This window comes from Garra rufa, chromosome 7 (assembly GCF_049309525.1).
Source record: "Garra rufa chromosome 7, GarRuf1.0, whole genome shotgun sequence".
NCBI classification, from domain to species: Eukaryota; Metazoa; Chordata; class Actinopteri; order Cypriniformes; family Cyprinidae; genus Garra; species Garra rufa.
In genome coordinates, this window is record NC_133367.1 from 25,171,282 (window position 1) to 25,195,925 (window position 24,644).

The 24,644-nt window shown below is 29.3% G+C and overlaps 1 protein-coding gene across 1 annotated transcript in view; it reads right to left on the reverse strand.

Annotated features, from left to right (window-relative positions):
• slc30a7 (solute carrier family 30 member 7) overlaps positions 1-18,812 on the reverse strand; it is a 32,441-nt gene extending 13,629 nt beyond the window's left edge. The window contains exons 1-8 of the mRNA XM_073844270.1: positions 18,677-18,812; positions 18,073-18,174; positions 13,597-13,710; positions 13,333-13,420; positions 13,099-13,228; positions 9,757-9,909; positions 9,530-9,580; positions 3,988-4,123 (exon numbers count right to left, since the gene is read on the reverse strand). Of these exons, the coding sequence (XP_073700371.1) occupies positions 3,988-4,123; positions 9,530-9,580; positions 9,757-9,909; positions 13,099-13,228; positions 13,333-13,420; positions 13,597-13,710; positions 18,073-18,174; positions 18,677-18,756 (854 nt within the window). The 5' untranslated portion in view covers positions 18,757-18,812. The remainder of the gene's footprint in view (positions 1-3,987; positions 4,124-9,529; positions 9,581-9,756; positions 9,910-13,098; positions 13,229-13,332; positions 13,421-13,596; positions 13,711-18,072; positions 18,175-18,676) is intronic.
• Between the last annotated feature and the right edge of the window lie 5,832 nt (positions 18,813-24,644).

Sequence of the window (24,644 nt, forward strand, 5' to 3'; positions counted from 1 at the left end):
CAAAAAATTTGTATTCAAATAATCCTGAAAAACAAAAGTCTAATTTTCTCTACAAAAATATTACACAGTATTTTTTTCAGTGTTGATATTAATAATAATAATAATAATAATAATAATAATAAAAGGATTTACAATAAAAGCAGCATGAGACTTCTTTTGAAAACATCTTAAAAAACAGTAGTGCACACTGCACAAAATGCTAGTATTAAATTATTCCAAAAAACAGTCAGAAATTTTGTTTAAATTGAGGTCTGGGAAAACCAATACACATTTAGTCATCCCAAAATCAGTCAGTATCAATAGACACAACATCTACAGATGGACCACAGGAACGTCAAGCCTTAAGCTTCACAAGCTCTTTAACAAGCTCATTTCTGCTTTGCAACTGCTTTTAATTAGCCACTTTGGAATTTAATGGCTTTCCATACCCGTGTGATACCTTTGTACGTGCGCCATACCAGACCGGCCTCCAGATTGCACCTGAACGAGACAGAGACGCTGTCACGCAGGTGCAATGTGGGAAAACGGCCAGTTTAAGCTCTAAACCCAGCTCTCGATTCTCAGAATTTGGCCACTGGATGGAAAACTGAAGAAGAGGGGGAAAAAATGTCTAAGACGGGGACTCGATGACATAAACCCCCCTTTTTGAGAAACAAAGAGAAGGAAAAATCCATCTTAAAAGATGCCTTTGTTGAAGTAACATTCACAGATCGCCACCACATTCCAGAGAGGGAGAAGAAAAGCCTCAAACACGGACAAGAGGGAGAGAGAGAAAGGGGGGTTGGAGAGACGACGAGATGAATATGCGGGAAAGGCTTCGTGTTTTTTGCAAAAAGGGGCCACGAACGGTGGAGCACAGTAACCACAGGCCATCTGCAATTTAAAGGAGAAATTCAGTTCCAGAACAAAAATATACAGATAATTTACTCACCCCCTTGTCATCCAAGATGTTCAACGTCTTTCTTTCTTCAGTTGCAAAGAAATTATGTTTTTTGAGGAAAACATTTCAGGATATTTCTCAGTATAGTGGACTTCTACAGTGCCTGCAAGTTTGAACTTCCAAAATGCAGTTTAAATGCAGCTTCAAAGGGCTCTAAACAATCCCAGCTGAGGAAGAAGGGTCTTATTTAGTGAAACCATGGGTTATTTTATTTTTTTTAAATTATATTCTTTTTAACCTCAAATGCTCATCTGGTCTAGCTCTGCTTGTACTCTCTGTATTGCGGTTCATGACAGCAGTGTTGGGAAGGTTACTTTGGAAATGTAATAGGTTACAGATTACAAGTTACTTGATTTAAAATGTAATAAGTAGTGTAACTTTTCAATTACTTTATAAAAGTAATGTAACTTATTACTTTTAATTACTTTTTGATTACTTTTCTAAATTTAGAATATTTTCAACTGTTATTCATTTTGAAACATTTAAACCAGGCAGAGTTAATCTTACAGTAGCACTCAACATTGATTATTGTCAGACTTTCGAAATCCTTCATCACTTGAATTAAGTAAGGGATAATATACATCTTTATTTTGCGGTAACAACTGGCTACATACATCAACAACATTATCCCACTTATTACACAACTGCTTCATAGATTATTTAGATGTTTAGGTCAAAATTATTAGACACGAAACACTGATCTGAGTTGAAATATTTGAACGCAAAGCTTCCATGAAGAAATCAGTTGTTGGCAAACGGCAAGTTCAAAATAGACATTTTAGGTATAGAGTGCAGTCTTATCAGTTTTCTTACACAACATTTCACCACATAAATAATTAAGGAAGTAGTACTAGTTTGTTAGTTATCTTATAATCCATTACAGTGTACAAAAAAAAAAATAGCAGCAGCTGCATTTGTATGAATCAATGCAATTTATGAAAGAAGTCAATTAAATCTGTAAGTGGGGGTGAGTGTGTGAAAAAATTCAGATGTAATCCCCTTTGTAATCGCTGGCATTTTTCAGAAGTAACTGTAATTTAATTACACATGTTTTCTCAGTAACTGTAACTAATTACAATTGCATTTATCTTGTAATTAAATTACGTAATTCCGTTACATGTAACTAGTTACTTCCCAACACTGCATGACAGTTAGGGTATGTCGAAAAATTCCTATCTTATTTTCTCCTTCAACTTCAAAATTGTCCTCCACTGAAAAATTTAAATGAAAAAAAAAATTAATTTGGGAGAAAAAAAAACTGAAATTAGAATCAGACATGCTTTTTGGTAAATATTTTTTAATGTCACTATTAAAACAGCGTCTAGAAAAAAAAAATGGAATCCTGAAAAATTAGAATTTGGAATTAGACATGCTTTTTGATCAATATTTTTTTATTGAACTATTAAAAAAATGTCTAGAAAAATGTAAACGGGAAAAGAAAAATCTGAAAAAAAAAAAAAACTGAATATGGGGAAAAAAAATAAAACTGAATTTGGGAACAATTAAACAGATTTAATATTAATTTTTGATTAATATTTTTTTATTTAACTATATTTAAAAAAGAGCCTAGAATGAAAAATAAGGAATACAGAAAAAATTAAATGGCCAAAAACGGAATTTGAGAAAAAAATAAAATGGAATTTGAAAACAGGCATGTATTTTGATTATTATTTGTTTATTTAACAATTAGAAAAATATTCTACGAAAATAAAAATGGAAGATAATTTAAATAAATAATAAAGATTTAAATAGAAAAAACAGAATTCGGGAAAAAAATTAATACAACAGAATTTAAGGGGGGGGGGGGGGGCGAGACGGAATTTGGGAAAAAAAAATAAAACTGATTTCATAGGGCCTTAATAATATTACTAAAGATTTGTATTCAAAGAATCCTGAAAAAAAGTCTCATGGTTTCCACAAAAATATTGCACAGTAACTGTTTTCAGAAGAAAAAAAAAGAAAAGAAAAAAAATAAATGTTTCTTGTGCAGCAAATCAGCATTTTAGAATGATTTCTGAAGGATCATGTGACACTAAAAATAAAAATAAAATGTAATTTGGAATCAGACATGCTGAAATCCTGAAAAATTTAAAGGGAATTTGGGAAAAAACTAATTTCATAGGGCCCTGATAATAGTACAAAAATTGTCCTACATCGCTGTTTTACCTTTTTTTTTTTTATAAAGGGCATTTGATCTTCTTTGCACATTCACTTTGTAAACACTAGGTTGGTACTTCTGCAGAGATGTAGAATGACTTTAAAGTTGGAGGAGAAAATGAGATGGTTTTTGGGCATACCCTAACTGTCTTGAACCAGAATACACGGAGTTCACGCAGAGCTAGACAAGACGAGCATTTGAGGTCAAAAAGTATATAAATTGTAAACATTTTTAGAAAACAAATAACCAATTGTTGTGCTAAATAAGCCCTTCTCCCTCGGCTGGGATTGAATAGAGCCCTTTAAAGCTGCATTTAAACTGCATTTCGGGGGCACCATGGAAAGGCCACTATATGGAGAGAAATCCTGAAATGTTTTTGTCAAAACACAATTTTTTTTACAACTGATGAAAGAAAGATGTGAACATCTTGGATGACAAGGAGATGAGTAAATTACCTGTAAAGTTTTGTTCTGGAAGTGAACTTTTCCTTCAAGCATGCTCAAATGTACACAGCCTTTACATTTACATTTACAGATCATTAAGCATCTGATGGCATTTTCAAGACTGGTAGGCTGCATAGCATTTGCTTCTCAGCTGGTATCGTTTGAAAAATGCCACATGAGAGAGGCAAATCCAGGGTTTTCTGGCTTCGCCACATGTTGAGAAAGTGTTCTGGGCTCCACCCTCTGAGCGTGTATCCTGTAATTCACCCGGCTGGAGCGCCAACGGCTTCACAGGGCTCTTGGTGAAGGGCACTGTGAAGTGGCTTTTGTATGATCTGTGTTAGGTGCTGTTGAGGGTTTCTGGGTGGGGTTTGAGGGTGGAGGATTGTCTGGAGTCGGGGCGAGAGAGGTCAGAGCTTATTATAGCACAAGGTTTGCAAACTCACCTCACTCCTATGAGAAGCGCGATGAGCATGGAGCAGATGGGGTCGGCGATCATCAGGTCGTATTTCTGCATCAGGATGGCTGATATGATGACGCCTACGCTACCCAACGTGTCCGCGACAATGTGGAGGAAAACTCCTGAAATCAAGAAAATGGGGGGTTTAGATTAATTCTGTGCAAAAATCTACTCTTCAATTGTTCATTGTTGGAGTCTAAAATATAAAAAAGTAATATTGTAAAATATTATTACAATTTAACACTTTCGATTTTTATTTACATTAAAACCTTATTTTTTTATTTAATTTACTCAATTTATTTAATATTATCTTTCATATTATTATTTAATATTCCTGTGACGTAAAGCTGTATTTTCAGCATCATTACTCCAGACTTCAGTATCACATGATCCTTCAGAAATTAAAATATGCTGATTTGGTGCCCATATTTTTTTTTAAATATCTTTTTGAAAATCTGACTTGTCACTTTTGATTCAGATTTATGCATCCTTGCGGAATACAAATATTAATTGCTTTTAAAAAAAAAAAACACCTACTGACATCAAATTTTTGAGCAGTAGTGAATATAAATATAAAAACATATTCAAAAATATTTAATATATGCTTTACCATATCTCAAAATGAATATACTTAATGTTATTGTTAAAATTAACACATTAATATTTATGAAATTTTAAATAATTAATATTTAAAATAATATTTATTTTTTGTTATTTTAATGTTATATTTATTATATATTATACATATTAAATACATTAAGTATATTAAGATAATATATAAGATATATAAAAGATAATATAACATATTACCATAAATATTACATATATCTTTCAATAATAATATACTCAAAAACATTAATATTTATAAAACGTTATATAAATATTATAAATAATAAAAACTGAACCAACTTAATGGACTTTTACCAAAAAATATGTAATACATTTAATATTAATTCTATTTATTAAGTATATTTACATATTGTGTGTTTTAAACATATTATTATTATAGTATTATTATATTATAGTATATTTATATTGAGAGTAAAATATAGGGTAAATATATATTTCAATATTAATATTAAAACTACTACATTAATATTTCTGAAATATAAAATAACTATAAATAGTTATATTTATGTTCATTTTAATATTAATTATATTTAGTAAGTATATTTATATCTTAAGTATATTAAATATATTAAGTATATTTATATTGAGATACAGAATATATAATATAGGATAAATAAAATGTTAAAAACGTTATAAATTAATATAAAAAATATTTAATGTTTTTATATTAATTTAATATATGTTTTACTATGTCAATAATACACTTAATGTTAATATTAAAACTAATACATTCATATTTATGACATTTATAATAACTATAGTTATATTTACGTTTATTTAATTTTAAATATATTTAATAAGTACATTTTATATATTATATATTACGCATATTTAACATATTAAGCATATTTATATTGAGGGTATATAGGATAAATATATATCTCAATAATAATAATAATATACTCATAAAACAAATATTTATCAAACGTTATATTAATATTATGAATAAAAAAAATTTTAATTTACAATTAAAAAAACTATAAATTATATTTAATACATATATTTATACATTATGTATATTACATATATAAAGTATATTTCTATTGAGACAAAAAAAGGATCAAATATAGGATAAACACATATCTTAATATTGATATACTCAAAAAATATAATATTTATAAAAACATACTTAAGTATTCTTAATATATTATATATTGTGTATATTAAATATATTATTTTTAAAAAAGGTAAAATATAGGATAAATATATCTCTCAATATTAATATACTCAGAAAACATTTATATTTATAAAATGTTATATTATTATAATAAAAAATAAAACTTCAAATTGAAAATGAACTTTTACCAAAAATTTGTGCACTTTTAACTTAGCAACTTGCTAACATAAAACTATTAAAAACAACTGAGTTGAGTAAAAAAATACTTAACATTAATATTAAAACTAATACATCAATATTTATGAAATGTAAAATAAGTCTAAACGGTCACATTTATGTTCATTTTAATATTAATTATATTCAATAAGGATATTAATATATTACGTATATTAAATAAATTCAGCATATTTATATTAAGATATAGGATAAATAGATATCACATATTAATATACACAAAAACCATTAATATTTATAAAACAATATTACAATTAATTAAATAAATTGTGAATCGAGTTTAAAAAAAAATAATAACAACTGTATAACTAAAAATTTAAATGACATTTTTGCATAATAATAATAAATGACAAAATATTAACAAATGTATATTTCATTAAAAATATATTTGTTTCATTAACACTACTATTCATAATAATTGTATTATTAATTTCTTTTTGTATCACTTTTTTCAGAAATAAATAACTAATCTACTAGTAATCTATTTTTATAAAATTTTATATTAATACTACAATTAATTAAAACAATTGTGAGCAAAGTAAACAAATAAATAAAAATAATGATGCAAAAGTTAATGTCTAGAGTTTTTCTAAATTGGTCTCTTACGAGCTAAACAGTTTTTCAGCAGCTTGTGTAGGTAGTTTACAGCAACTAAGGTTTTGGTCTACATAAAAGGTCGTGGTTTGACTTAAAGAAGCACCAACATTGAGTTAATATTGCGTCTGGGATGAGGATACAACATTTGCTAGCACTCATGTTTAAACATGACTACTGCGGACGGAACGAACCCGCTGTCTTGGATACGGTCTCTCGCGGTAACCCTCAAACTGATGATGTCATTCCACACACTGGTCATACGAGCACATCCTCCAACCAAACAGTCAACCTGCAGGACTGCATTTCCAGAATATATCACAGCATAAGCTACTATGTTAAAACCAACATGAGTGAGTCAGTCAACATTTCCCGTACTGTCTGTCCTGATGGACACTGGAGAATAGCTGTGGACTGCGGTGTGACGGCACGCTATGAGACGCTCCACTAAGTCCTTTCCTTCCCTCAGAATGAGATGACATATTTGCGGTCGCTTTCAGTTTTGCAGAAAGCACGACCGCAGTAATGGAGCAAACTCCCTAATATGTGAAGACCCCGTCCAAATGTGGTCAAAACAAATACTAGAAAAAGAAATAACAGGAATGCTGAAGCTCTTCGTGTCCTTAAAAACAACGGCTACAATCTACATCATAACAAAACAACAGTCTATCAGTAACAGAATTAAAATAAAATAGACATTTTGTATAATTATAATAAGAATAAATTATTATAAAATATTTAAAATGATAAATATGGACATATATGAACAAATAGTCTGTTTTTTGTCCATTAATAATAATAATAGATTATAAAATATTAAAACGATAAATATGAAAATATTTTTATTTTACTAAAAATATCTTCTTTTCATTAATACTACTACTAATAATTATATTAATCTATTTTTGTACCACTTTTCCACAAACAATCTACTAATAATTGTGTTTTTTGTAAAAACAAAAAAATAAGTCAATTAAAACATTTATTATAAAATATAAAAATTATAAATGACATTTTTATTTTATTACAATAAAATAATAAATATGAAAATATTTTTATTAAAAATATCTTCCTTTTATTAATACTAATAAGTATATTATTAATCTATTTTTGCATCACTTTACCACAAATAATCTACTAATAATTATTTTTGTAAAAACAAAAAATAAATGAATAAAAACAACATTAAATGTATTATAAAATTTAAAAACCATTTCATTAAAAATATAAAAATGATAAATATAAAAATATCTTCCTTTCATTAATACTAACAATAATTATATTATTAATCTATTTTTGTCCACTTTTCACAATCTACTAATTGTTTTTGTAAAATAATGACAATAGTAATAATAATAAATTCATTATAATAAAATATTAAATTGATAAATACGAAAATGTATATTTTATTAAATAATAACACATTGTAATAAAACATTAAAATAATAAATATGAAAACACCTGCCTCTCATTAATACTATTACTAATAATAATTAAATTATAATGAATAATTAAAATTAAAAAATGTATTATTATAATTATGAATCTATTTTGTAACAGTTGTTCATAAATAATCTATGCATAATCTGTTTTTGTAAAATAATAATAATTATAATAAAATATTAAATATATAAATCCAAAATATTTATATTTTATTAAAAATATATATTACTCTCATTAATACTACTAATAACAATTATATTATTAATTCACTTTTCCACAAATCATCCACCATTAATCTGTTTTTGCAAAAAATAATAAATGATTATAAAATATTAAAATAATAAATATTAAAAGGTTTCATTACTGCTGCAACTACTAATACTACTAATAATTATATTAATATATTTTTGCATTACTTTTCCACAAATAACCTAATAATCTGTTTTTGTAAAATAAAAATAAAAATAATAAAATTTACTATAAAAATAAAAATGACAAATATGAAAATATTTATATTCTATACTATATATGATGTTTGATACTAGTAGCAATAATTATATTAACCTATCTTTGTATCGCTTTCCCACAAATAATTGTTTTTAAAAAAAAATCTCATTTAAGACAATGAATACAATCATACAATAACAATAGTAAAACATTTGATTATATTTTGTAAAAAAAATAAAGATAATAAATATAAAATATTAATTATAAATTATAAAATAACAATAATCACTATTTTATTATTCCAATAATAGCAATTAAAAATATCAATGATACTAATCTATTTTTTGAAATATAATACTATTAATTAAAATATTTTTAAAGTGACCATAACAAACATAGCCAAAGTAAGACATGAAACTCCTCAGGACAAGAGGCTGGTACAATCTACTTTCAATTCATCATGGGGAGTGGAGAAGAGGTCCCTCGGCTGGGATGGAGGCAGCGTAACCTTTTGCACTGTCACCTCCTCTCCTCCCCTCCCCCCTCTCTACACGGTCCTCCCCTCCGTGCCCCGTTCTTTCTCCCCTGAGCAGGCCTCCCAAAGGATCCATTCTCTCTCTCTGTGTGCCAGGGTGAAGGGGACAAACTACTTTCTCTGCTCTGCTCTTTCCCACACAAGCTCGGACAAAAGGATTTAAAGCGACAGCGTACCGCGTTTGCTCTGGTGTCAGTGTTAACCCAGTTAGCCCGAGTCAAAGGTTAGAGGTTGGGATGGTCAGAGGTGTCACTTGGTTGCACATAAAAGTCCATCATCCTCTCTCATCTGAGCACTCATTTAAAGTGGTTAAATGAAGGAAATTATATTTTTTTAGGCGTTATGACTACAGGACCTCATCTACTAAGAATTCAAAATATTGCCCACCTATAAAAGAGGAAAAAGCTGTCTAGATCTGATAGATGTGATTGTAAATATTTTCATATCGGTGCCTGTGTAAAAGCAAGGCAAGTATTTTGAGATCTCTAGCGCCATCTGGAGGAGAACAAACTAGCAAAAAAGCCATACCTTGTAATATCTGTTTGCTGGCGCCTTTTCCCGGCGTGTGGAAGTGGTCATCTGAGGACACAGACAGATTAGAAGTGAATCACGCTATACCAGACACCATTATGGTCAAAACAGCTTCTGCAATTTTCACACAGCATGAGGACCAAATAACACATCTGATGCATTATAATGGTACTGAGTCATAAGAGAAGCTGCACTCGAATCAATGAAGCAGCTTGAGGTCTGACCGTGGCAGTGTGGATCTTCGTGTGAATGTCCGTGTCCTCCATGTGAATGTCCGTGATCTCCGTGTGAATGGCCGTGATCGTGTCCGTGTTTGGACTCATGACTGTGTCCGTGTCCGGCACTGCCGTTAAATAGAGAATGACTGTGGCCGTGACCTTTAAAATAAGAGGACACATCTATAAACAAACTTTGCACCTTATATCAGCAAATATCAATAATGTTTATTCATATACATACATACATAGATACATATACAGTCAAGCCCGAAATTATTCATACCCCTGGCAAATTCTGACTTAAAGTTACTTTTATTCAACCAGCAAGTTTTTTTTTTGACCGGAAATGACACAGGCGATGTAAGACGATGTATAAGAGGCATCATTGTGGAAAAAAATATTTCTCAGCTTTTATTTACATTTGAACAAAAAGTGGCATGTCCAAAATTATTCATACCCTTTGCAAACTGTCACAGTCAATGGGAAAATCCAAAGTTCTATACCATTCCAAATAGTCAAAGCTTTTCTAAAGCATCCTAATTACCCTGATTCATTGGGAACAGCTGTTTTAATCAACTCAACAGGTGAAAAACAGAAGCTCTCTGCTGTTGGTTTGTGGACAGTCATGGCTAAGACAAAGGAGCTCACTGAGGCCCTGCGGCTGCGCATTGTGGCTGCTCACAAGTCAGGAAAGGGCTATAAGACCATATCTAAATGTTTTGAAGTTCCAGTGGCTACAGTGCAAAGTATTATTAAAAAATACAAGACGTTCCGCACTGTGAAAAATCTCAGAGGACGTGGTCGGAAGCCAAAAGTGAAACCTGTGCTGGCCAGGAGGATAGTGAGAGAGGTACAAACGAATCCAAGGTTCACCACCAAGGCCATCCTGATGAATCTGGGCTCTGCTGGTGGCAACATCTCAAGGCAGAAAGTTCAACGGACACTGCACACCGCTGGGTTCCACGGACGTAGACCAAGGAGGACACCACTTCTCCAGATAAGGCACACAAAAGCCCACTTGGCCTTTGCAAATGCTCATCTTGACAAAGAAGAAGACTTCTGGTCTTCTGTTTTATGGTCAGATGAAACAAAAATTTAATTGTTTGGTCACAATGATGTAGCCTTCATTTGGCGTAAAAAAGGAGAAGCCTTCAACCCTAAGAACACCATCCCCACTGTCAAACATGGTGGTGGGAACCTAATGTTTTTTTTTTTTGGGGGGGGGGGGGGGGGGGTTCAGCCAGGGGACCAGGGAACCTAATCACAGTCAACGGCACCATGAAAAAGGAGAAATACATCAAAATTCTCAACAACAACATCAGGCAGTCTGCAGAGAAACTTGGCCTTGGGCACCAGTGGACATTTCAGCATGACAACGACCCAAAACACACAGCAAAAGTGGTGAAGAAATGGTTAGCAGACAAAACATTAACGTTTTGCAGTGGCCCAGCCAGAGTCCTGACTTAACTCCAATTGAGAATCTGTGGAGGGAGCTAAAGATCAGGGTGACGGCAAGGAGACCCTCCAACCTGAAAGAGTTGGAGCTCATTGCTAAAGATGAATGGGCAAAAATACCAGTGGAGACATGCAAACAGCTGGTCAGCAATTATAGGAAGCGTTTGATTGCTATAATAGCCAATAAAGGCTTTTCTGTTGATTATTGAGAAGGGTATGAATAATTTTGGACATGCCACTTTTTGTTCAAATGTAAATAAAAGCTGAGAAATATTTTTTTCCACAATGATGCCTCATGTACATCATCTTATTATCTTTTGGGAAAAGCCTGTGTCATTTCTGGTTTTAAAAAAAATACTTGCTGGTTGAATAAAAGTAACTAAGTCAGAATTTGCCAGGGGTATGAATAATTTTGGGCTTGACTAAACCATTCTTGTCTTTGATCCACTTCAAATGTTGACAACTATACAATACAATAACAATATATATATATAGTTGTCAACATTTGAAGTGGATCAAAGACAAGAATGGTTTTTGTTTTGGTTTTAGGACAACTTTGATGAAAGGTTTTGATCCATTTCAAATGTTGACTATTGTAAATATAGGGCTCTATGATTCTGTTATGCAGAAAACACGGACCGAATCACGGAATCAGGTCAAAAATGGAATTTACTGTATAATGCGGAATGTTAAGGAATTCGCCAAATTTTGTATGAATACATCAAAAGTAGATCAAGGGTCTTCAAAGCAACCAGTCAAAATAAAAGTTTGGTTTAACTTAAGGAAACTGTGACAGGAATATATTACTGAACGCAATGATGATACTTAGAATATATATATATATTTTTTTTAAATAAAATAAGTTATTCGGAGATGCTATTGATTATTACTATTTAATAAAACCATTACTATAAAATCTAGTAAGCTATTGGAAAACAGAAAATCATAGGGCCTTAAAAATGTTTTGTTAAACTTTTCATTTCAAATTCGATTAATAAAATTTAATTTAACCATTAAAATTAAAAAAAAAAAACTGAATCCAGAAAGACTATACTATAGCTTATTAAAATAAAAAACGATGTACTTAAAGTTTACTTATTTATTTATTAATAAAAATACATTTGTATATAGACACGATTTAAAGAATATATATAGCATATCTAATATTTACATACACATTTTTATAAAATTTATAACAAATTGTTGTGTATGTATATATATATATATATATATATATATTTGTGTGTGTGTGTGTATATATTTCTTTTCTTTAAGTAATCATATAAACATTTATATAAAACAGAATAGCTATATATATATATATTGTTGTTGTTATTACACACACACAAAGCTATAATATTTTATTACAGTGTTAAAAAAATAGCAAGATAAAAATAACAATGGGCTAAATATTTATTTTTAATATTAGACCTATAGTAAAAAAACTATATATAAAATGTAACAAAATATATATTTTTATATTTGTCAAAACATTTGTGATTCAAAACATTTTTAAATAGTATTGTATGTGAAGCAATATAAAATAGCTATTATTTTAAATCTACACACACAGTTTATTAATATCAAAAACTATGATTATATTGTATATAGAGGTTGTTTTATTTATTTATATAAAACATTTTTATAAAATGTATAATATAATTTAAATAATTTATATTTTTTAACTAATGTAATTATATACTTTATTTTTATTTATTTATTTTATTTATTTATTTATTTATCTACAAAATTGTCAGATGTTTTTTACCTGCTGGGTATTAAAATGAGCATTTAAAAAAAAATCACATAAACCACAATACTATTGAAACTCAACAGAGGGAATGTTTTTAATGAAAAACATGGATAGATGCTTATTCTATGTGAGATACGTACCTTCACCGCCATGTGAATGTCCATGTCCTCCATGTTGAAAAACGAATATTCCTACAAGATTGACCAGCAGCCCTGCTATAGACACCGGGAGCAAGCGATCATGGTGCACATCAGGGGGTTCTAGCGCCCTCTGGTGACAAGACAAGATGCCATCATTCAACAAAAGAAAAGATATTAGTGCACTAGTATGTCACTTGACAAGTAAATCAACTGTAATCTTACACTAGTACATACCTCTACACCTTCTGAGAAGATAAAGAAGGCGGTAAAGATTAGGAAAAGGCCATTCACGAATCCTGCCAGCACTTCTGCTCTCACATACCTACAAAAAATCAAATGGACTTGCATAACAACTCAGTGATGAAACCAAAGACTTGCAGTTTCCTGTCAACACCACTTAGGCAGAAGTGAATGCATCATTTTTAGGAAACTTGTGTCATTGGTACTCTACCCACGAAAGCTGTTTTTAAACTAAGTTAGATTGTATTGTTCTCTCACCCATATGAGAAGGAGTCATTGGACCTCCACCGTGAAATGACCGATGCTGCAAGGCCTGCCAGGAGAGCGGTGCAGTCAAAGAACATGTGAAAGGAATCCGATATCAAACCTAAACTGAGAATCAAAGCAACACAAAAAGGGAGGTGTTAAATTATCACGAAATCTGAGAAATACATCCCACCCCATATTGAGGTCAGAGTCATTTTGCATAGGGCCTTTTGTTAGACATTATTCACTCTTTCACTTGGAGACAAAAATAAAACAGTTCGAAAGGTCCATTTGTGTAGACAGAGAAGGAAGGTTCAAGTGGGTCAAACTAAGCAAAATAAAATAACATAACAGTAAAGATTTATTAATTTATAAAAACAAGAATATAATAACTCAGTTATACTCTTTCACAAATGCATTTATATTTAAAAATGATTTAACAGACAAATTGTGTATGTAATGTAATATAAATATTTTGTACTCAAACTACTACTACTACTAATTATTAAAACAAAAAAAGTGTATTAAATAATCATAAACAACAACAATAATAAATTAATAATAATCGTTGTTGGGTTGTGCAATTTAGATAATATATCAACTACATAATATCAGTATTTACAATAAAATATAAACAAAAACAACATCAATATTAATTTATAAATAAATGAGTAGAAATAAATAAAAAATACACTACTATATAATATATATTACTATTTCATTATTACTACTGGTACTATTATTGGTTTATTAATAATAATAATACAGATATAATAAATAAATAAAACACTACTACTGGCACTATTATTGTTTTAATAATAAATAAATAAATAATGTATACTATCATATTACTACTACTGGTACTATTATTGATTTAATATATATAAATACATAAAATGTACACTACTATAAATTACTATTATACTGACACTGGTATTGGTTTAATAAATAAATTAAATGTACACTACTACCAGTATTATTATTGGTTTAATAAAAATAATAATTAATAAAAAATGTATGCTATTATATTATTACTATTGGTACTATTATTGATTTAATAAATAAATAAATAAATAAGCAAAAACTAATATATATATTACTATTATATTATGACTACTGGTATTATTGATTTAATAATACATAAATAAATAAATGAAATACAAAAAATACATATTACTACAATATTATGACTACTGGCACTACTATTGGTTTATTATTAAATAAATAAACAAATAAATAAAATATTATTAATTTATTAATAACAAACAAATATATAAATAAATAAAAAATAATGTATATATAATAATGTGTATGCTATATATTACAATAATATTATGACTACTGGTACTATTATTGATTGAATAATAATAATAATAATAATAATAATAATAATAATAATGTATACTATTATATTATTACTACTGGTACCATTATTGATAGATAGATAAATAAATAAATAAATAAATAAATAAATAAAAAACTATAATATTATGACTACTAGTACTATTATTGATTTAATAATAATAATAATAATAATGTATACTATTATATAATTACTACTGGTACCATTATTGATTGATTAATAAATAAATAAACACATACATACAAACTATGATATTATGACTACTGGTATTATTATTGATTTAATATTAATAATAATAATAATAATAATAATAATAATAAAACAAATGTATACTTTTATATTATAGCTACTGGTACTATTATTGATTTAGTATTAAATAAATAAACAAATAAATAATATTATTGATTTATTAATAATAAACAAACAAATATATAAATAAATAAAAAATAATGTATACTGCTATATATTACATAATATTATTACTACTGGTAACATTATTGATTTAATAATAATAATAATAATAATTTATACCATTATATATTGCTATTATATTATTACTACTGGTACCATCATTGATTGATAAATAAATAAATACACAAATACATACAAACTATTACATTATGACTACTGGTATTATTATTGATTTAATAATAATAATAACAATAATAATAATAATACAAATGTAGAATATTATATTATGGTTACTGGTACTATTATTGATTTATTATTAAATAAATAAACAATAAATAAATAATATTATTGATTTATTAATAATAAACAAACAAATATATAAATGAATAAAAATAATGTATACTGCTATATATTACCATAATATTATGACTACTAGTACTATTATTGATTTAATAATAACAATAATAATAATGTATACTAGGGGTGGGCGGTACACCGGTGTCATAGTCATCACCGGTGTGAGATAGCGCCACGACATGGATTTTCTAATACCGTCAATACCGGTATATTTAAAACATTAAATTTTCTTCAAACGTTCAGTTGTGGTCTGAATACCTGTCCTTATACTATATATCTTGTTGTAAATAAAAAAGTAAAACATATTCGTATCAGCTTTGCAGGTGGTAGGTAAAAGGGGAGTGGCCATTAAACGGCTGGTGAAACATCGTGAAGAAAGGTCGGCCCTGTAGCCTATACCAGGGGCGGAGTGGCAATCGGGACGACCGGGACTTTTCCCGGTCGGCCGGCCAAAGGATTTACACAGCGGATCACAAATTGAGCAGGCGCGAGGCGAACGCGACCGGCCTGTTTACGTTTACTTTCGATTTTGTAAAGGGAGCAGCACATCTTATAATAGATATTTGTCAGTGAATACAAGATTGCAGCAAATCCTCCAGTCTATTTTTGTCATCTCTCTTTACTTTCGACCCGTGATCGTTCAAATCTAAAGGTCATTGTACACTGAGTCCGATTTTCGTATGTGTTTTTTTTTTTAGTTTTCTCATATTCGCCATCCTTATCAAAATGCTTATTATGGATGTGAAAATGCTGAACATCAAACATGATCCAAATTTTTTTTATGACGGATGAAAGTTTCAGAGGCAGTGTGTAAACTCGATTAACATAACCTGTATTTTTTTTTAACGTGCAAAAATGTCGGACGAAAATTTCGTACTCACGTGTGCAAAGACATTAACTCCAGCAGCTCATGTTGGATGCAGGGTTGCCAAGTCCGCGTTTTTCCCCACAGAATTGGTCTACTTTTAAACTGTTGCCATGGGTTGATTTCCCCCAGTTATTTAAAGGTTTTAAATATTGCAGAAATTAAATTTAAAAAAATAATTTTTGTTTTGTTGTACACTGTTAAGTAAGATCTTTAGGTTTTTTGCAAAATAAATATGTTGAGAATGCATAATACTCTCCCATGTCTCTTTTTGATAAGGATACCTACCATATACTTATTATATTATGAAAAGATTAACTTTATTCACATACTAAATGGACAGGACAGGCTACTTCTCCGAAAATGTACCAAAAAAAGTAATACCGTGATATTATACCGGCACCGTTCAAAAGATGAAAAATACCGTGATATTAATTTTAGGTCATATCGCCCACCCCTAATGTATACTATTATATATTACTATTATATTATTACTACTGGTGCAATTATTGATTTATTAACAAATAAATAAACAAATGAATAAACAAATATTATGGATTTCTTAATAATAAACAAACAAATATATAAATAAATAAAAATAACAATTTATACTGCTATATATTACCATAATATTATGACTACTGGTACTATTATTGATTTAATAATACTAATAATACTAATAATAAAAATAATACTTTACTGTCTGCACTCCCATTTAGCATTCATGGGATTGTGTCATCGTTTTGCACAATTATATTAATATAAAATATTATAATAAATAATAACAACAATAATTACAAAATAAAACTGTGGGATTGTGTCATTTGCATAATGCTGAAATGCTCAACTATGTTGCAAGCACAGCTACAATGTCACCTAAATCACATAAACTAAAAAAAACTTCTGGTCACTGTCACACTACAAATTACTGTCAGTGCATGCAGCTTGATAAACATCAGATATGGACATAAACGATAGAGATCTATTCATCAAACCTAAACCAAAAATATTACAGCCTCTGTGAGTAAGCACATAGTGCGATGCACAAACTGGAAGACTTATAGTTGTTAACACACAATGGCATACAAACAGTTAATACCACTTCCTGTCATCAGCCGGTTTTTCCCCACAAGGGTTATATATAAAATACAACAGTCATTTCTGAAAACCAAGCAAGCGCTGCTTATCCAAAATGCATTTTCAGCCATCGGAGGCGTGTGTGACCATTCAAACACACCTACAACCTCCTCAACCTCAAAAATGCTGTGTAGACAGCCACCTCAACAGGTTTTGCGACGCATCCTGCATTTGCTGAACTTTGATCAGCCCTCAATCTCAACTTCAAGTACGACTACGATAACAGACCATAGTGAGAAACCCAAATCAAATCACTGCCAAAAGAAGTTAAGGCCCAAAACAAAAGCACACACACGAGCTCATCCCACATTTAGACATACGTGGCATATTCTTGTGTTTGGCCCCCTACTGTTACCTGTTACTCCATATGCCATACAGCAGCTCCACGAAGGCGAACGACAGATTCAGACACAGGAAGAAAAACAGATTGCGAGAGGTTTTATCGGCGAGAATGGATCTGGGGAAGGACACAAAGGAAAAGTGGTTTAGGACAGGTTCATTTATAAAGTGGCCTGACCAGACAGACTGGCTGTAGGAAGCCACAGCTAAGCAAATACACTACAGTAGTTTATTAAAATTAAAAAGCTTTAGGAAAAATGACATGTGGTCGAAATAAACTCTTAATAGATGTATTATGTTCCGGAATATATCTGAACGTAATTTATAAAGTAAAATCAGAGATATTACAGAATGTATCAAATGTTTACTTCGTCGTGCTAACATCTGTCCACTTTAAATATTACGTTTTCTGAAGCGGTCTGCTTTTTTATTATAACTGTTAAATATAATATACAATTGTAGCCTTTTAGACATTTACAATGTGAATAATGTTTTAAAGACACGAGTTTAATTTCTAATAAAGTCTAGCGAGCTAACTAGCGTGCTAGCTGCCTTAGCCGCACGAAGCCGACAGCTGTGAGTGAAACTCAATGAGATATTCAGCATTTTGCTGTCTTTACCTGAACCAGCCCGATATCTTGACGAACAGGTTGAATTTGGCAGGTTTGTACTCATCATCTTTGACGGATAGCGGGAGCATTTTTTTAGCCAAGCGTCTCTCCGGTAGCTGTTAAGCAGCACTGCGGCTTCTCGAGCGTCTGGACGCAAAACGGCGGAGTCCTAACGTCGACGTAACGTACGTCATGTCACTGACCCGTGGAGGATTAAACAAAACCAACACAAATCTCACTCATTCACTCATGGTAGAAATACTCAGACGTTTTGTTTTGTTCAGAAGTGAATCATTCATTTGTTCATTCATACATACGTTCATTCATTTATTTTTTCGTTTATCCATGGTGGAAATTAATGCTAGGTTAAATTTATGAATGAAATATCCTTTTAATAGTATTCTTTTTGTTTTTTATTTTCACACATTTGCCAGATAATTTATTTCATTGTCTTTGTTTCTCTGTTTGGATAGCGTTTTAAATCTATCCAGCAATTTTAACCATTTGCTAACCAATTTTGTCATGTTTGTATATTATATTTGTATTTTCATCAATGATATATAAATTAATTAGCATTTAAAATACATAAAAATTAAGGAACGTTTTATATATTTTATTAGAATAATTATACGGCTGCAGACATTGAATTATAAATTAAATTATTATTTTATTACTAAATATATAGCTAAATTTCTCTAATAACTTTTATTTATAATTTTAATTGTTATTTACAATATATTGGTTTTTATATAAAAATAAATATATAGTTACATAATTCAGAAACAATGTTATTAAATATATAATTATAGTTTATTATAATAACTATTATTATTATTAAACCAATAATAGCACCAGTAAAAATATAATAGTAATATGTAATAGTATACCTTATTATTATTATTATTATTATTATTATTATTAAATCAATAATAGTGCCAGTAGTAATAATATTATAGTAATATATAGTATACATTTTTATTTGTATTTATTTATTATTATTATTATTATTATTAAATCAATAATAGTGCCAGTAGTAATAATATTACAGTAATATATAGAATAAATTTTTATTTGTATTTATTTATTATTATTATTAAATCAATAATAGTGCCAGTAGTAATTATATTATAGTAATATATAGTATACATTTTTTTTTTTTTTTTGAAATTTATTTCTGAAATTGCTAATAGTGAATAGATAGACCATTTTGCATATGCAAAAAGAAAAAGAAAGAGATATTGTTAATAGGAAAATGTTTTTATATTGTTTTTATATGGATATTTCTAATAATGATAAATAAAAAAAGATTTTATTAGAAATACTCAGACTTACAGAGTAATAAAAATTGTTTATGAATTATGTAAATAGAAAAACATTTTATAATAAAATCTCTTTTTATTTATGATTATATCCATATAATATAATGTTTATATAACAATATAAAAATAATTTCCTACTAACAATATATCTTTCTTTTTTTTGCATATGCAAAATGTAATAATAATAATAATAATAATAATAATAATGGCATATATAAATTAATTAACATTTAAAAATATATATATTTTATAAGAATAATTATATGGCTGTAGACATTAATAAATTATTATTTATTACTAAATAAGTAAATTTGAATTTTCAATTTTTTTTCTATAAAAATAATTATATAGTTACATAATTCATAAACTATTTTTAATACACTGTAAGTCTTGAATATTTCTATTAAAAACTTTTTTATTTATCATTATTAGAAATAGCCATATAATAAAATTATAAAAATATTTTCCTACTAACAATATCTCTTTTTTTTTGCATATACAAAATGGTCTATTCATTCACTATTAGCAATTTCAGAAATAAATTTCAAAAATAGATAAATAAAATAAAATGTTTACTATATATTACTATAATATTATTACTACTGGCACTATTATTGATTTAATAATTATAATACTAAAAAATAAAAATGTATACATTACATATTACTATTATATTATTACTACTGGTACTATTATTGATTTAATAATAATAATAATAATAATAATTAATAATTATTATTATTACATATTATTACTGGTACTATTATTGATTTAATGATTAATTAATGAATTAATTAAATGTACTCTACTATGTATTACTATTATATTATTACTATTATTAAAAACAATTATTTAGCTGTATTTGTTGTATTAAGGCCATATATAAATTAATTAACATTTAAAATATTTTTAAAATTAATTATTAATAATTAATAATAATTTATTTTTATTTTACATTTTATATATTTTATAAGATTAATCATATGGCTTATTTTATTACTAAATAAGTAAATATGAATATTTCTAATAAAATCTTTTAAAAAGTAGTATTTTATTACTCAATATGTAAGTCTGAGTATTTCTAATAAAATCTTTTTTATTTATGATTATTAGAAACATCTTTTGGAAATTTTTAATAATATTTCCTTCTAGACATTTTTATACTGCTTAGATGAAAAGTTGAGTAATGTAATATCCTTATTTATTTGTGTGAATAACTTTTTAATTCAAATCCATATTTTTAACAATTTCAGAAATACCTATTAATAATTTCTTGTGTATTTTTGCATTAATTAATTTCATAAATAGATTAAATAAATTTAAAAAAAAAACTATTATGTTAAGAACTATTATATAGTTAGGGTTCCACAGATGTATGTAATGCATTTTTTAATATTGTGAAATATCTTCAGTCTTCTGTCAGCACAAAAGGCACAGGTTCTATGATTTAACAAATAAAAAATATTGTTCAATTAATACTTAATAAAAGTTTTAATCTGATATTGATCTGATATAATATCTTCTAAAAGCCAGCTGAAAATTTCTGAAATATGTTATATGTCATCTTTTTTTCACCACAAGATGTCACTCTTTTCCTTGGTAGTTTCCTAAAGTTATGCACACGATTTTAGAGCAAACTTTGTAGAAAGATTTGTCCTCTCAAACTGATTTCATAACAAATATTTGATCTAGACTCTAGAAAAAATACAACAGTATTAATATTTTTTTCTTTTTAAAACGCATGAAATGTAAAATGAATACTAAAAAAGACAAATAAAGATTTATGATTGTTGTTACAGGAAACGCTTAATGTCAAATAAAACATGATATACACATTACTATAGAAAAGTGAGGTATATAATCTCATAACCTCAGTCTATGTGATGGCCTCTAAAGTTTAAACTAAGTAATAAAGAACCAATTCTATAAATCTAAATAAATTACACCTATAACTTACAAATTAAATGAATGAGTAAAAAAAAAAACAAGTATTCAATAACCAAGTGTTCAAGAAGAATAAAGGACTTAAGTGCAATAAATAGCTAGTAAAACACAAGTTTTAACGCCCAAAGATGAACAGAAACTAAATGCTAAACTGTGCAAGACCTGCATTTTAAATACTTCAAAACAACACTTCAATGCTCCCTCAATACTAGGGGAAAAAAGGGTGTTCCCATGGTAACTGCTTCAGCAGACAGGAATGGGAACTCAAGCACAGCCTGTGTAACACGATCGCCAGACGCTCACAATATGTTTTCCCTGACATACAGAAATGTGAAATGACACTTCTGTTAACGCTGATCAGAAGCAAATCTGCTTTCTTGTAGAGAGCTGTTTGATAATTCCAAACTGATCCATTGATTCTAGTGCAGCTGAAATGCAAGTGTTTGATCAACATTTAATATGCGCTGATGCATATTAAAATTGATTTGAACAATCGGATCCTTGACACGAATCGTTTGACACGCAAGAGCATCTTAAAGGGCATGGGAGAGGCTTCAAAGTGAGATTGTATTCTCAAAGACATCACACATCTCATTCATTAATCTCATTAATATGCATGAGAAGACCCATCGCGAGCTTTTGTTAGCCCAGAAATATCAAACTTGAGGCGCTTTCTAATAACTCTTAGATGTGCTGCAGAACGTCACAGTTTGCTGTTTTAACTAATGGTTAACGTGAGGAATAACATACACTTGTGCAACATTTCCTAACGGACATCGGTGTTTAAAAATAATAAAACATTTTTCCTCCGACATGGTGGGGGTTTCTCTGGATTTCAATTCAACAAGTTGTTCTTCCCAAGCAACCACATGTGGGGTACAAAATACAAACAAGGGATACAAAATCGTTAAATTATATTGGATGTCTTGTCACAGATTATGGCCCGTTCCCACCAAGAACTTAAAGGTCCACTGAAGTGCCTTGAAACACGCAGCGTTATTCTATGTGGTGACGTACTTTTAACTGAAACAAAAACATATCGCCCAGCCCCGCCCACTAATTTTGAATAGCCAATAGCGTTCCATTAATATCTGCTCGGGCAAGAGCCGTTGAGCTCAGTAAAGCCGCATTTGTAAGCTTATGACAGCCACAGAGTAATAAATTACCGCACAGATTAAATATGAAACTTGCTAAAACCAAATAGTGATCATAATCATGCTGAGGCTGTGTAATTTAATACATGCCGTCCGTGCTCCCGGTTAATGCGTCTTTGTGTAGGGGGCGGGACATTACGGACTCTAGAGAGCATTTGATTGGACAGAACGTTTGATGAGAAACTGAAGTGCACGGTGATATCATCCAAATCCTTGATTCATATTGGCGGAAGTGACGAGACTGTAAGTTTTGAATGTCCATATCTTGTAAACGCGAATTTTGTCTTTGTTTTGCAGCACACTAGCTTATAGATAACCTTAAGGCTAATATATTCATACTAAAAGCCAAAAAACTTTAATTTTGATTTCAGGGGGACTTTAAGCTGCCATAACATTTTGTTTGCAGTTTTTTTGTTTGCCGCTTTAAATGTTCTTTCAAGTCAGGTGCATTCTGATTGGCTGTTGATGTCTTTAGCGTTCATCGCCTGAGAATCGTTCTAAAAGTGATTCCAACAATGTTTCTCTTTGTGATTAGCATTATAGGCTAGTTGTGGTCCAGTAGTTATGGACTGCCCTATTTTTTCCGACTGACTACGTACTAAAGTATAAGATAGACGGAAAAAATATATTTTGAATGCTTCTGCATTTTTATGCAAAATTTGAGTTCCCCGAAGAAGACGTTGCATTCATTGAGAACATTGGCCACTTTCCGAGTGAATGCGATGTTTTTCATTAGAACGCAAAAGATTTGGGATTGTGAGCGCAAGTTTCTTCAGAAAATGCAAATGTTTCTGTAAACGAATGTGACATTTCTATAGAAAATGACAACGGTTTTGTACATGAAGTGTCTCGAAAAACAGCTTTTGCGATTGATTGCAAAGTTTCTTGGGAAAACTCTTCTTGGGTTTTTCTGTGCAAACGCTAAATCTCTCAGCGCAAGCGAATGCAAAGTTTCTCTACACTACAAAAAAGCCGTAAAATTTACGGGAAAACCCTGGCAGCTGTGGTTACCAGAGTTTTTCTGTAAAAAATACGGTAGCAATGTTTTACATTTTACGGTTTTCATTTAAATATACAGGTAAATACCGTAATTTCTAATTTTTTTTAACTGATATAATGGTGATGTACCAACCTTTTGAAGTACTGAAATCTGTTTTGTACCTTTGCAATACACTGATAACCACCAAAAGCAGGTGGTGATGACAACATCACATGATCAACCAAAGCCCATCATAAGGAGGTTTTAAATAATATGTGCACAGTAAAAGGTGCACAGTGTCATTCACATAAACACTAAACACCATCATGGTAACACACATAAAACTGATTTAATGCAAAAAACATTAATTTAACAGCATTATATGTAACATATAACCCTAATGTACAAAACTGCCAAGAAAAATCTAAGAAGAAAAAGTTATTTCCACAAAAAACATCAAATAAAAAAAATGAAACACAGGGAATTCTGGGAATGTCAGTTTACGGTTATTCACTGTAAATTTTACGTTCTTTTTCACTTCTAAAAACGGTATACTGCCGTACCGTATATAGAAGGGGAAC